General features: G+C 45.8%; 1 protein-coding gene across 1 annotated transcript in view; it reads left to right on the top strand.

Annotated features, from left to right (window-relative positions):
* The window catches only part of col25a1 (collagen type XXV alpha 1 chain), a gene marked incomplete at its 5' end in the record, with an annotated part of 189,681 nt that overhangs the window by 92,034 nt on the left and 82,538 nt on the right, over positions 1-15,109 (top strand). Inside the window, one exon of the mRNA XM_083639822.1 lies at positions 11,108-11,160. Coding sequence (XP_083495948.1) covers positions 11,108-11,160 — 53 coding nt within the window. The remainder of the gene's footprint in view (positions 1-11,107; positions 11,161-15,109) is intronic.

Genomic DNA, 15,109 nt, shown 5'->3' with positions numbered 1-15,109 from the left:
GCGACTTACAAATTCATCAGTGGGAGGGAGGACAGAGAGAGAGAGAGAGACACGCATTCACTTCAAGTTGATAATGTCTCCTGACCACTACTGAGCGAACGCACCGAGAAGTTTCCAGAGAGCACGCACCATTGACTTGTTTTTAATCAGTTGCTGCCGTGCGTGTAATTAATGCTACAGTACTTCGTTATAATTAGCTTGACATTCTTGTTGGGTGATGTCTCGCGAGCTGACGTTAACAAGTGTCCTGCCGGTATACCGTGAATCACTTTTCGTTTTGAAACATAATGATAACGGTGTCGGCCTGCACTCTCGAGCATATCAGAATTCAGTGTTTTTCATGATGTCTCGTAATTGAAAACGGCAACAAAAAAAAACAACGTTTCATTAGCGTTTATGGAGCAGGCGTCACTGTTCATTACCCCGGCCTCATGACTGTTCGTTAGTTTTAATTCAGGCCCTAATCAGCGAGTCCTCCTGCATTACGACTGTTGTATAAATCAAAGTGTCAATTTCCAGCTCACCAATCATACTCTGTTGAGCAGAAACATAAACCCATGTCCACCCAGACATAACAATACATTTATTACAGGGGAGTACACAAAGTTGCCTTTTATGAACGTTGTGGATATGAATTCACAAAGAGCTTGTGAAAGACTCGGGACACTTTATTCACAAAGAAGAAAAATCCGGTTTAGACTGGCTAGATGTTACTATGGGCTATATACTGAACGCAATACTCTGTGGTGACAAAATGAGCACACCGAGAAAATACAATGAGTAAATGTTCAAATCAGACACAATGGTTCTCTTTTCTGGGCAACAGATTAAATGTAATTGTGAAGAATTATTTAGGAAATGGCTATAATCATCATATTGATTCAGGAAATGGTTGCATTGGAGTGCAGCGTAGCTGGAAGTAAGGATAATGAGGATATAGCCTATGCCACAGAATCCCAGAATAATGTGAAATATGCGTTAGAACGTTGTTTTTCAAGGTCTGGGTTGGGACTCGAATGTGGGTCTTGGGCAAATTAAAATGGGCCCCCAAATTCTTCTGCAGAAATTGGTGTTTAGATTGTGTTGCCAAGACTCTCAACTCCCTCGCAGTATAGAGCAGGCTGGATTTAACATTATGCTAGTAGATTTGCAGTCTTCAAACAGGTTACATTTTGCTAGATTAGTCAATAAGCCATAACTCAGTTTTGGCTTGGAAGAAAAATAACTCGGTGTCGGTCTCCTAAAAAAGAACAATACTACAAGTCTGATCATATGGTTCTTCTTTGATATGGTTTAGCCTTTAATGCTAACATTGCTTGCTAACCATGCTGTAGTCTATTGCTCTTATCGGATTGCAGGAAAATGGAAAGAATACCTCTTTGAGTTGAACTTCTATTGACACAAGTGATGCTGACTTATAATGAATCACTAACAGCATCCATCCCTCTCATATTTGCATCTGGGGGGGAGGGGGAAACTACTGAACGATAAGTTCATGTTATGGCTCCACTATAAAGTCAATGCAGCTTTCGGGCGCTTTCATAAGAACTCCCCGATGACCTTTAGTTTGACGTCTCCAAAGTTGTGACAGCGTGGTTTTCTCGTGATTCGAGCACATGCAGCTTGACGGGGTGAATTATTGTGCTGACTTGCGGCTGGGGGGGTCAAGTCTGCCAGTCGTGCTACAAACAAGTTGCTCTTTTAAGAACAACCTCTTTCTTCCATTTGCTATCTTAGTATAATTACTCAGTCTCTCTCTTTTGGTCTGCATCTTCATACTCTCTCACGCTGACGGTTTGAGGGAGAGTTAGGGGCTTAGTAATTGTAAGGGAGGTCAGTCAGAATGCTACGAGAGCTTCTGGAGCCAACTCGGTGTATCACAAGTTCATGGGACTTTCCTCTTCTTCTCATCAATATACCCATCACAGATGACCACAGATGACACACGGCCAGATCTGCGTCTCATTCTATCTGCTGATTACGTTAAGCGTCCTAACGTTTTTGAATGGGCCGTCTGTGCTGGAGACACAGACGTAGCAAAGTTCACGCAGCGTAATGGCAAACCTCAAAGGTCAGCGCAGTAGTTCTCTTCACGAGGGGTGAAGTGCAGTTTACAGCACACACTCTGTCAGTATATGGACTGATGACAGGGAACTTATGAATGGAAATTATGAGCGTTTATAAGGAACCTGCCGCTCATACTTGTCTGTCAAGTTTTACAAAGAGCTCCACAGTTTCGTGGGTAGAGTTAGCATCTTATGAGCATATTCCCTCTATTTTTATTCAGTGGAAAAAGTGCAGATATTCCAGTGTAGTTGCGTCGGCCTGACTTTCAGGCCAAAAAGTGCTCATATTTCTGACAACAAGACACCCCCCCCCTTAAGACGAAAAGAGCAGTGACATTCATGGATGAGGCTGATTGTAAAATTGCGGTTCAATTTTCATTTTTTCCCCCAAGACGGTAGACCTAGAGTTCCATGAATTAGCATTTTATGTATTGATTTATTCATTGTCATGTAGAGTAATAACGATCTTGGATCGCAATTGTTGCCCGCTTTGCTTTGCCAGACTTTTTCCACAAAAATGTACTTGTAAAGTAACAAATGATTGTACAGTAGAAAGCCAGCTCTTGTGCAGCTTAGATTCTGTTGACCTGGATACCAAGCATTGCCAGATTTCATAAATTCACCCATCCATGTTGTGGGATTAAATGGACTATAATGAAGTCTATTTAGACAGACCAGCGGCCCCTGCAAGAGGACTCTGACACCCACTTTTTAGGATTGTTTGAACTTCTCCAATATTACAGATATAATGTAATAATATTCCCAGCGATAGACAGAGATGCCACGCGCCTTTTTATTCCAATATTGGTGATCTTCCAATAGAGGGTATGCACACCCACTGGAACACGCCCCCTCAATCAGGAATGAGTATCAAAATGAGTGTCAAGTTCCTCCCTGAGCAGCAGGTGTCAGTTATGTAGGCTGATTACTGCATTCAAGCTCAGTCTTGCTGTGACTCAGTGGGCGTGAACCTGCAGTGACTTCTGCCTCTGTGACATCACATGCATACCCTCTATTTCGTCTCACCGGTTGTAAAGGTCCTGTTCATTTAACATTTTGAGCAAGACTGTGAATATTTCACTTAATTAAACTCCAAGCCGGAAAATCTACATTTAGTTGGGAGCCTTGAGGATGAAAGTGAAGATAAATAAGCATGAGCTGTAAATGCATGGTAAAGCTATAAAACATATATGTGCAGTCCTAATATATCTGTAAGGTGTGGGAAAGGTGTTGAACCTTTTGTGGGCGTCCGGGTAGTGCAGCGGTAGTCAGATTCCCTGCCTACCAACACGAGGGTCGCAGGTTCTGCTTTTTCGGTCATCCATACAGGCACAATTGGCCTGTAATTGGCCTGGCTTAAAGCCGGATGAATGCTATTATGTCCTAGTCCCTGCACTAGTGCCTCCTCTGGTTGGTCGGGGCGCCTGTTCGGGAGGGGGGGGGGGGGGGGGGGGGATGTAGTGTGATCCACCCACGCTCTACAGGTGAAAAGAAGCGGCTGGTGACTGCACATGTATCGGAAGAAGCATGTGCTAGCCTAACCCTTGATTCTGTGAATCCTATGGGGCTTTCATCATGTTGGTAAGCAGGAGGACTCTTGTCAACGGGTATAACGCTTGACTCGTGGATGTTGACATTCGATGACCCAGGACCACTAATCAGAGCAGTGGATGTAGGAGCATCCCGGTGGCTCACCTGGTAGAACGCGTACCACAAAGGCTGAAGTCCTTCGCACGGCCGACCCAGGTTTGAATCCGACCCGTGGTCCTTTGCCGCATGTCATCCCCTCTCTCTCCCCACCTTTCCTGTCTGACTACTTACTGTCCTATCAAATAAAGGCAACATGCCACAAAAAAGAATCTAAAAAAAAAAGCAGTGGATGAGGCAGTGGCCCCTCCATCCCGAAACTCTCTTACCAATTTGGTAAGCACCTTCATCCGATACTTCGTTCTGGGAGTCATCGTTTGCTGATTGGTACTCTGGAGTGAGCTGCATAATTTCATATACAATTAGTTCCTTTGGGATAATGTACGTTCTCTCACGGACCAACCCGTATTTATAGCCATCATGTCATCAATGATTATGACATCACTCCTGATGTCGTGATCGCCGATCAGGATTGTGACATCACTTGTGATGCTTGTGACTGACCTCTCTGGTGACATGGGAATTTCACATCACTGATGATGTCATTGTATCCAATGATGTCACTTCATGCCACTGTTGATGATGTCATCGCTGTGTGACATCATCATCATCACTCTCATTATGAGGTCATCGATGTCAATTGCCAGGTCGCTCCTCATTGTGATGTCATACATCTCTGATGATGGCACTATTTGCTGTGTTTCCAGGGGGCCGGGCTGGCCTGTTTGGAACTGGATTGGAGCCCTTGGCGGCTATCCCGCCGCAAATAAGCACCTGACGGGGAACCTTTCACCAATCCAGTTTTCACCAATCCAGTTTTCACCAATCCCGTTTTCACCAATCCCGTTTTCACTAATCCATTTTTCACCAATCCAGTTTTCACCAATCCAGGTTTTGGTGGAGCACAAAGTCCTTCATCACTTGTGTTAGTGGTAGGGAGTGGAATTGGTGTAGGGAGTGGAATTGGTTCAGGCGATGTGTGCCCAGCGCTTGGCGGATCCGGATCCAACACAAGTGGGCCAGACTGTGAGGGCATCTCTTGGCCTCCTGAAAGACCCGGGGAGCCTCGGGATCTGCCCTCTCCTCCAGCTGTGCCTGCATCCTCACCAGAGCCAGGTTGGCGGCGGTCGAGGAGCAGCTGGCCGAAAGCTGCGTCGCACCCTTTCCACATCACCACCTGCAGCAGGAGAGTAGTCATGTCACGGGTCAGAACGCCAGCAGCCTGGAGGAGCATACGGAAGCACTCCAGCTGGTGGAAGTAGGCACTGACGTAGAGAGGAGACCTCACGAAGGTGTGATCGGTGTCCATGTCAATAGCAGCACGGTACCTGATGAGTTCCTGCAGTATCTCCAGCATTCCATCCCGGGCAGCATAGTAGACCGGCGCATATAAGCCACGTACCCTTCTGTTGGGGTTAGCCCCGGCTTTCAGGAGGATCTGGACACAGCCCAGGTGACCATAGACCACGGCCCAGCAGAGAGGCGTCCAGCCATCCTCATCAGCTAGGTCTACCTGTACTCCCTGGGTGATCAGGTAGGCCACACAGGCAGCGTGACCGTGCTTGGCTGCGAGCCCCAGAGGGGTGATCCATCCGTACCACAAACTCCTCCTCCACTCATTGATACACCTTCTGAAGCAGTCTTCCTGCAGCAGGGTCCTCAATTTGTCCAGGTCTCCAGCCTCAGTGGCATTGTGGAGCAGCGAGTCGTCACGCCTGTGTACGCAGCGCTGCATCTCAAACTTTGTTTTTTCAAACGGAAGGCTTTATAAAGGGACAAATTGTTCGAGTGACATCACTCACTGATGACATCACTCACTGATGACATCACTTTCGCTTGAGTGACATCACTGATGACATCACGATTGCTCACGTGACATCACTTGTAGTGTCTTGTAAGCCTATGTGGGCTAGGCACCAGTATGCTGTATGCCACTATAATCAAATTTAATCTAAAATCTATAGTCCTTGCAAACACTAGTGAAGCAGACATGGATTTGGAGTTACGATGAAATCTGAAAATGCTGACAAGAAACTATGTCTATCCATATGTCCGGCTGGGCATCTAAACTGACGTTTAGTCATAAAATCATGGTGTCCTTTCATGCTCTCTCTTACCATGCAGTCATGTGACCAATAGGAAAGCACCATGCAATCATGTGATCAATAGGAAACACCATGCAGTCATGTGACCAATAGGAAAGCACCATGCAGTCCTGTGACCAATAGGAAAGCACCATGCAGTCATGTGATCAATAGGAAAGCACCATGCAGTCATGTGACCAATAGGAAAGCACCATGCAGTCCTGTGACCAATAGGAAAGCACCATGCAGTCCTGTCACCAATAGGAAATCACCATGCAGTCCTGTCACCAATAGGAAGCTGTGACAGGAGCCACAGTGAAGCCGTGCAGTAGAGCATTGTTTATGAGCATGAGAACACAATCATTCAAGGACATTTGAGGACTTGGAGGCCCATTACCTCCTTTACGTAAAATGAAGCGTAGCTGGACAAAGAAGCAGGCATATAATTTCATGTCAGTATTTTAAAACATTGGCACTGGGATTATTGTGCAGCGCCATGACATTTCCTCCAAACATTCATGCTGGACACATTGTATTTGCATGACTCACATGTAAGCAATAAGTTCGGCCTGCAGCCCTTTTGGTATCCATGAAATGGCTTGATTGGTTACATTGATTCAGCGTGACAGCAAGGCCAAAATACTTCTTAAATAGCCTATGGGAAAATGTGTAAGGCAAGGAGGCATAGATGAGTGAACGCAACACCATATCGCGGTATACAGTACCTGGTCTGATTTTATATCATTATCTCAAAGTCATTGGGTTTAGTCTTCACGAAGCACACACTGCTGCTTACACCTGTGACATATTTGCTTCATCAATGCAATTTGTCAGAAGTGAAAAAGACATTTTGCCGTTTTGTCCTTCTTCTCCTGATTATTTGGATGACTTTAAAGTGCAGGTTTTCGCTCATATAAAGAGGAAATGATGGCAAGTGCCTCTTCGAAGAAGAAAACCTAATCAGGAGTTGACGTCGGTTTCACATCTCAGCTCAATCGGACGATATTCTAACGTGGGACAATGCAAAGTATGTGTTACGGATCACAGTCACAGCAGAGGTCCGCGGCGCTCAATGTCTTATCCGGAAAGGTGCAATTAGGTTCGCTGTCTCAGACGTACGAAAGCCAGTTCTCTTCAAACCTGATTGACTCTGGAGATTGGATCTTGTACCCAGTTTGGTATTTTTGGCTCCGCTTTCACCTTTCGCTGAGGAATAGCTGTGGTACTTTGAGAGAGAAGCTTTGATTGCTGATTATGTATTAAGCTCTGAAACAATGCTGGTTTTGTAAATGGGTCCACCTGGGATTGATTCGGTTAAAATTGATTGATTTGGAAGAAAAAGAGGTACTCAGAACTGGTGCAGAATTGTTAGCGAGTTCATGCCAACCAATATTTTATGGATGACGGTAAAAGGTCAAATGTAATATTGCCCTGAATACATAAAGTATAAACAAGAAGCAAGCAATGCGTAACTTTCAAATCATGTCATAATGACCAGCATGAGCTAAGTATATTCGAAAACAAAACACCCATTGCTTGCGAACAGTTTGTTTCAAAATACTGCCAAATACAGTCTGGTGTGCCAACTAACATTACATTTCTACTACTATCAATAGACTGTGTTCTGTGGGTTTGTAAAAAAAAATCTCTCTTTCTTTGACCATTCCCGAAAAAGCAGCAAATGTGTGAAGTCATTCCACAGTGTAGATCGGGAGGATCGAGACAACTGTGCTGGTCGGTGATGGTTTCACGCCGGTCTTACAGCCAACTTGGTGACGTTCCTGTCGCAGTGGATTACTGTCAGAGTAGCAGATGCAATGGCTGCCCTTTGGAAGCTCCATCCCTTGTGGTGATTCAACGTATCTGAGCGAGCCCATGTGACAGCATTTATGGGACAGTTTTATTCTCTGCTCTCATGCTGGATGGCATGGTCTGCTCTTGAGGGTGGGAGAGATGATGATCTCACATCATCGCTGGTTAAAACTCTGTCACGATTCGCTCACACAGGCAGATTGTGGACATGTCTTTGTGATAAATAGTAGCCCACATGTCATTTCCTTCAGTAACTTATTTTGCTGTAGCCGTTTACATTCACTGCTTTCATGCAATCGTTCACAAAAGTCACCGTGTAACTAAAGCTTAAAGTTGCTTAGTTCAGCGTGTCATTCAAGTGTGTGCTGCCTTCAGTTGCTGTTGGAAATATCATAATTGAGTGACTCAAAAACGGTGAATTGCTGAGATGTGACTATATACTTTGTGTGTATATAAAGTATGTATGTAAAGTACTTGAGTGAGCACCGAGTTGTCTTGTACGATTTACAAACTCGGAAGATGGAGTTTTCGAGGAGCACTTGAAGGCAGCGTCAAACACCGTTTGGCAAATCACTTGAGAAACCCTCCAAAAGCAAACGCTGGCAAGATGCAACTGATGCTGTAATGTTTCACCTAACAAAGGTTGGTTCCTATCAAAACAGTTGAAAATGAAGGTCTCGCTAGATTGGTCATAATTCACCTCCTCGTGAAATTCCCTGCCACATTTTTTTTTCTTCCTGAAACTGCTGTTCCATGACTGTACTTGGAATGAAGCGCAGGCCAACTGCCATGTAACTGCAATGTTTTGCCACAACATGCAACTTCAGGTCTATTGGGACTTCAGACCCCTATTTGAGTCCTGCTGTTACTTTTATTTGCGACAAGAAGCTGCTCTGTGCTTCTTGACCTTTTACCGCTATATAATTCATTCAAATAGAAATTGATCTGAGAACCGACTCTCACTGATCCTGATGGTCTTTTATTCTTCTTGTGTTTAATAAACTCAGATTTTATATACATTTTTTTAAGTTGGCATGTTCTGCCAATGGAGTACTGTTACCATTTGGGCCGCGCTTCTCAGTATCTCGCATCCTAAGAAAAACAAAATGAGAAATATTGTGTTGCATTATTGTGAGTCATGATAATATCTGAAAATAGTCTTGGCTATTTCGCCTGGATCACTCACCCCCGTGTGATTTCTCAGCAGTAGTCGAAAGCATACCGCTAAAATCAGGAGGACGGTGTATCGTCTCCACAAAGCATTCTTCTCAGAGGTGTCAAGTGTCTTACAATGACATTTCAAAGTAAGCAATAACGAATTGACTGCCAGGCGCAGTAAACCCCCCTTCCGTTTCTCTTAAGACCTGAAAGGCAAACCTTTGGAGAAAGCGCGGGGGTTGAAGTGAACCATAGCAAAGTGAGAGTCAAACTGCACCTGTGGTTGCACACTCTGAGCCGCGCCTGGGCCTTTTTGCTGGCAGCGCCCGACGCGGTCCTGGACGCGGTCCAGGGGAGCAGAGCTGGAGGCTGAAGCCCGGCCAAACAGTGGGAGCGAGTCGAGGACTAAACATCATGCGAAGAGTCGTGGAGCATAAGCCCGCATTTTACACCCTGGTTACACATCTGGGCCCGTCGTAAATCCCCCAAATACCGAGGAAAAAGGCATTCTTTCTTTCTCGTTTAACTTTCAATTCCCTCTGTTGCATACAGAGAGACTGCAGACTGTCAAGTAGCCAGCAAATACAGTTAGGAAAGCTGATTGGACAAAGCAGCTGACACACACACACACGATAGGAGAGAGGTGTGTGTGTGTGTGTGCGTGTGCGTGTGCGTGTGCGTGTGCGTGCGTGTGCGTGTGCGTGTGCACCTGCGTGAAGTGAGGTGGGGCAGGGGGGTCAGGCAATTTGGATTAGCGGTAGTAATTAGCATGGCGTTTCAGTATTTTAAGTCTTCCTATTTCCGCCCGGCGTGAAGGAGTCGCCGCTCGCGGGCGGAGCACGCCACCTTTTGACACCCAGACAAATTAATGAGGAGCTGGTGACACTATTCCAAACTTTCACAACCTCTGTTATGGTAATTATCTTGAACTTTTAGTACGACAATGAAATGCTATTCCTTGGCAGCACCGGGGGTCAGAGGAGCTCCGAAATGATTTGCATAATAGTTCATACTGTACTCTTTGCAGCTGGGATCCGCATGGTCTCCGTGCTGCAGAAGCAAGCGGAGAGGATTGTCCCGCTTGGTTACGTATAGGAGCTAGTCTCGCAGTAGCCAGCCGTACAATTCATGCAAAGTGGTTAAGGACCGCCCCCCCCCCTGAGACCAAAACAACACGCGTGACAGACATTTGAATTGACCAACCACGGACCTCCTTATTTGCGCGACGCAACTCGTGGGGCGGTACATTTTGAACGATGCACAAATGCACGCAGAGAGTCGGACCAGCCAATCAGATTTGCCCGGCGGAATTCCTACCGCAAAACCCGGAAATGCTGACTTGCGATTCAGAAACCTCTGTCGCTGGAAGTATGCTGACGTTAAGACGTTGGGTCTGACGACCACGTGAGACTACGTAGGAGCAGACCAGACGTCCGCGTTGGTGATTCGGACAAACGGATTTTCTGAGCCCCGTACTGTCGAGTGAAAAGTCAAACGTTCATTTTCCCTGCACCTAATATAATGTTTTTAGACCTCATCCATTCCACTGTGGACTCATCAAAGGTGGAGATTTCCCCCGTGCACTGTATAGCTTTTCATTTCCTACCGCTCGGAAAGTCGCGGCCTCACCCCTTTCACTAAATTGCGAATGTACACAGTTTTTTTGGGGGCAGAGAGCAAACAGAATGCCAATGGCAGAAAAAGCTTTCCAGCAGTCAGCCTCAGCAAACACTCCATGTATTCTTGGGTGGAAGAAGGTCATCTTTGGGCAAGATATTCTTACGCTCGTCTGCGTCCCCCCCCCCCCCCCATCAGAACGGACGTCTACAGTACCCGCACGCACAATGCAGTCAAGTCTTCAACGCGTCAAACTTGGCAAAGGGCGTAATTGTTTGACTCTTCCGCCTGAACTTTAGCGGATTGACGGCGCTCACGGAAAGCAAACAGCGAGAGGGAAATACAGAAGACGACTGTTTATACTGTATAAACAAACTAAAAAAAATGAGGGCATCCGAGCTCAAGTGAATAACGCCAAGGGGGGAAAAAGAAGACACGGGGACGACAGCAAAATGCTCACTCTGTGGCGGGACAGTGTGCGTGCCCTGTTTCCACCTCAGTTTACCTCTAAATTGGGCCTAAATGCTTAATGAACCTTGAGATTTTGAGGTGTGCGCAAAGTCCAAAGACAACATTTGCCTCTTCCTCATCCCGGGCCGTAGGTTTCGCGTCGGCGTGAGAATACTTGAACGTATACAGCTCAAACTGAAGGATGTGAAACTGAAACCAACAGCAGGACAATCGAACTGCCGACCAAAATTGACTGTATTCTTCTCTTTGCAGGCCCACCAGGGAAGCGAGGAAGAAGAGGCCGCAATGGAGAACCTGGTATGTGTGTGTGTGTGTGCGTGTGCGTGTGCGTGTGCACGCGCACCGTGTGTGTGTGTGTCTTTGTGTCTGCGTGTGCGCTATGCGAGACCAAGGATCACTCTAGTCTCTATCCAGAACAGTTTAAGCAGTAATGCTGTAGTAGAACATCATCAATTCATGCTATACTTACAAGCGTGTAAAACTATACTGTATATCTTTGGAGGCCAAAAGAAGGTGATAGATGTAGAAGGTGTAATTTGTGGCCTCGGTGGCTTCAGAGTTGGATCTGATTGTTTGAGTCTACGCGGCGACGTGGCTTCAGTTGCTGTAGAAACACGGGGATCTAACAGTGAGGCTGAAAGACAAGCCAGTGTCAGTGTCTCTCTCTCTCTCTCTCTCTTCTCTTTCCAAGTTTTTTTTTTAATTGAATGACAGTGTGTGGAGCAGTACAAATACACACACACACACACACACACACACACACACACAGGACAAGTTAATTGTTTTGCCTGTTAACCCAACAACCAGGCATCCTACTGGCATACACAGGTAGACAAGATCAATCAGACACATATCAGATCAATCAGACACCAAACAGACACATAGCAACCGACAAATGGCAGCGATCAGAGAGGTCGTGTGTGATGGAAATTACACACACACATGTAGATAACCAAATAAATGAATAAAACCTGAAAACAAAGCAAGGATAAACTAATCCAGAGACAAACAAACAAATAAATAAATAATGATAAAATAATTCAAGATTCACTTTAATAGCCACAGTAAGTAATCAGATTACAAATGAGGAATTTGTTTTACAGTACAGTATGCAGCATGGCGATCACATCAATAGTAGAAGATAAAGCTATAATATACAGTAGAAAACAGTCACAAAACAATCAAAAAAATTGCAAGCGCAGTCATTTAATGGAGGGGGGGGGGGTGGTCGGATTAAGTCAGTAGGGGGGGAGCTCGGCCCGTTACCAAGCCGGCATGTGCTCGGACTCGTGTGGGCTGCTCCTTCGGGGGCCTCGTTGAAGAGGTGGATGGGTTGGGAAGAGACTTGAAGGTTCTGGCTCTGCCAGACCTCAGTCTCCTGGCAAGGGTAGAGTGCCTCAAAGAGATGGTATCATAATTTTGTAATAATGTAATAATGCTAAAATAATAATAAAGCAAATATTTCGCAATAAGATGATGTTTTAGGAGCGGTTACTCCGAGAGTGTCAGCTCGCTCTCTCTCTCTCTCTCCTACGCGGTAGCTCTCTTGGGAAAGCAGGAGTATAAAGGAAAAAAGCCCGCCGGTCTCTGACTGGAGACACGGTGTACTACAGTAATGTTCTGCATCAGTAATGTAATGGGTTCGGGGCTCGGCGGCGGCCGCCTCAATCTCAGTAACAAGTTGTCGTAATGTGTCCGGGCCATTCCAAGTTTACAGGATCTCCAAGTGAAACCGTGTACCTCCCCCTCTGCCTCCCCCCCCTCCTCCCACGCTCTCTCTCTCTCATGAGCTGACTCAACAGACTTGGCCCTACGCAGATTCAAGTCCTGCCACCCCCCCGAGACGGGGACACGTTTTTGCAGTGACACTCCCGCAGACAGAAAAGTGTTGCCACAAATTGAATTCCCAGCGAGAACATGTACTTTGGCAGCCGGCGAGTGTGCCGAGTGCATCCACACGCCGGCACACCTAATAGCAAAAGTGATAATGGGCGCTGGAGTGCAGCAGCAGCCCTCCTATGTTGAGCCTTTACTGCAGTAGACCAAAGCCCAGTCCGCTGGAAACAAAAGTACTGCTCTTGTAAAAACAAATTAGAAAGACCCGGCGAAGAGAGGTCCCGGTTTTTAAGCGAGGCCGAGAAATAAGACAGTGGTTGGGTTTCACGGCCGACAGAAATGAACACCATCGTCTGCTAGAAAATGTTTTTTTTTTTTCTCCCCCCCCCCCCACCTCCAGCCGGTATTACCGCTAATTCCAGCAACTACTTTTTTAAAGTCATAGGAATCAAACATAATCAGTTTCGGGGCAGGATTTCAAACAATCGCTGCTATTTGAGTATCGGAATCTCTATGACTTCCTGCGTTTTTTTGATTTTGCCAAATTAATTTTCAAAATCCTGTTTGCGGCCGTGTGTTCTGCGTTTCGGGTCTCGAGCAGAAAGACACGGATCAGTGCGGTATGGCTCTCTGCCTCTGCCTTTTTTTTCTCCCCCTGATTTGCATAATATTGGAGTGATCCAATGTACGACTTGAAAGCCGGGGGAAAAAATAAGAAAAAGCAAATGACAGACAGACAACAGTTCAATGTTCTGCTTGGCTGCACCTCTGAGATCCCGCCGTCTTTGTTTATGCAACACTTAACTTTCCAATAAACATCCTTCATGCCAGCATATTTCAAATGGCACTATTGTGCAAAGACAGTTCATCCCTCTCTCATCATGCAGGGCAAATGCAGAGAATTTAAATGGCTTCTTCTTGACAAATCAATTGGAAATGAGCAAACAGCCATACCCCTGTCTGGAGTGGCACAGTGGTAGACAACGGAAAACACTGGGATGACGAGCATTTTCCATTGTGTTGTGTCTGTAAATGGCCCGTCACAGTGCTGCACTGGCTGCAGGGTGTTGTCGGCCCACAGCGATCCGGGCCCAATCTGGCCCACTTTATTATCACCTACAGTCAGCGCCGGCCGGAGAGGCCTGTGCCTTTTATTTGTGTCATGAACTGTGGCAAGCAGTGGTAAGCAGAGTCCACAGTATTTTTTATTTTTCAATGATTACTGTCCCACACAAATATTGCCATGTTCATTAGCTTTGGGGGAGCTTTCACTTAGAATTCCTCTTCACAAGCATGTATGGCAGATGTGTGTGTGTGCGTGCGCGCGCGCGTGTGTGTGTGTGCATGTGTATGTGTGAAGGTGTGTGACTGTGAAGGTGTGTGTTTGTATTCATGCCAATTGGCTGGGTGGGGGGGGGGGTTCTAAATGCAGGGTGGCAGAGGCAGCGTAGGGTGGGCTGCCCCTGCCATCCTGCATAAATCCGCATATGCGGTCACAATATTGCGACTTCATGCTTGTTTCAGCCCACAGTGATGCTTCGCAAAGCAATGTCTTTTAAGTGTTTTAACTATCGGTATGTGATTTGGCTTATTATAATGCAATCGTGCAATTACAGTCTTGGATACTTGGAAGAGCAGAAAGAAATTAAATAGAGCTAAACAATATTCTGTGTCAAAAGAAACAAATATATTGGCACTGTGCTACATTATTGCCACCCAGTGTCAAGCTCCATGTAGCCATTCCAGACGAAAATAAACATTTAGGAGATACAATTTAGAAGACTGGATACATCCCATGGCTGTTGGGCAGAGGTGCACTGCATCCTGCACTGTGCACTGTTCTGCAAAGCCAATCTCCCTCTTTTCAGTTCATACCACTGGTTAGATATTGAAGGGAAGCATATTTAATTCATGATTCCCCTCAACCCAAAAGTAACTGTGAGTTTCCCCACATATTCATGGCGAGGTGTCCTGAGCGACACCGTTTACTCGTCTACAAAGGCCGGGGAAGCCTTCGCCCGCGGACTTGGCTGTGACCGACGGAGAGAACAAATAGGAAAAATAACACTGCGATGTTTACTCATGCATTAAAAATGAATGGAATACTTCATTAGGATCTCTCGCTTATTTACCTTTAATATATGGAAAGGAAAAGTGTGGCGTGACAGGTTAGCAGGGAGAAAAACGTAATGTCGGTGAATGCCACGTCTGAAACGGTCCCAGCGGGTGGTCAAAGCGTGAGTGTCCCAAGTTTCCCTCGACGCCCATATTTTCCTTACGTGAATAATCGCGATATTTTTCTCATGTACCTGCCTCCTTCAAATGAGGAATTGATGCTCAAATTAGTGCACGTGACAAGTTTATGTCAATAACATGTCAAGTACATCAACGTCACAAATGATTGTGACATGTCAAGTA

Source organism: Poromitra crassiceps (assembly GCF_964638095.1).
Source record: "Poromitra crassiceps genome assembly, chromosome: 7".
Classification (NCBI taxonomy): domain Eukaryota; kingdom Metazoa; phylum Chordata; class Actinopteri; order Beryciformes; family Melamphaidae; genus Poromitra; species Poromitra crassiceps.
The sequence above is the reverse complement of the archived record's forward strand: the minus strand, read 5'-3'. Positions and strand labels throughout refer to the sequence as shown.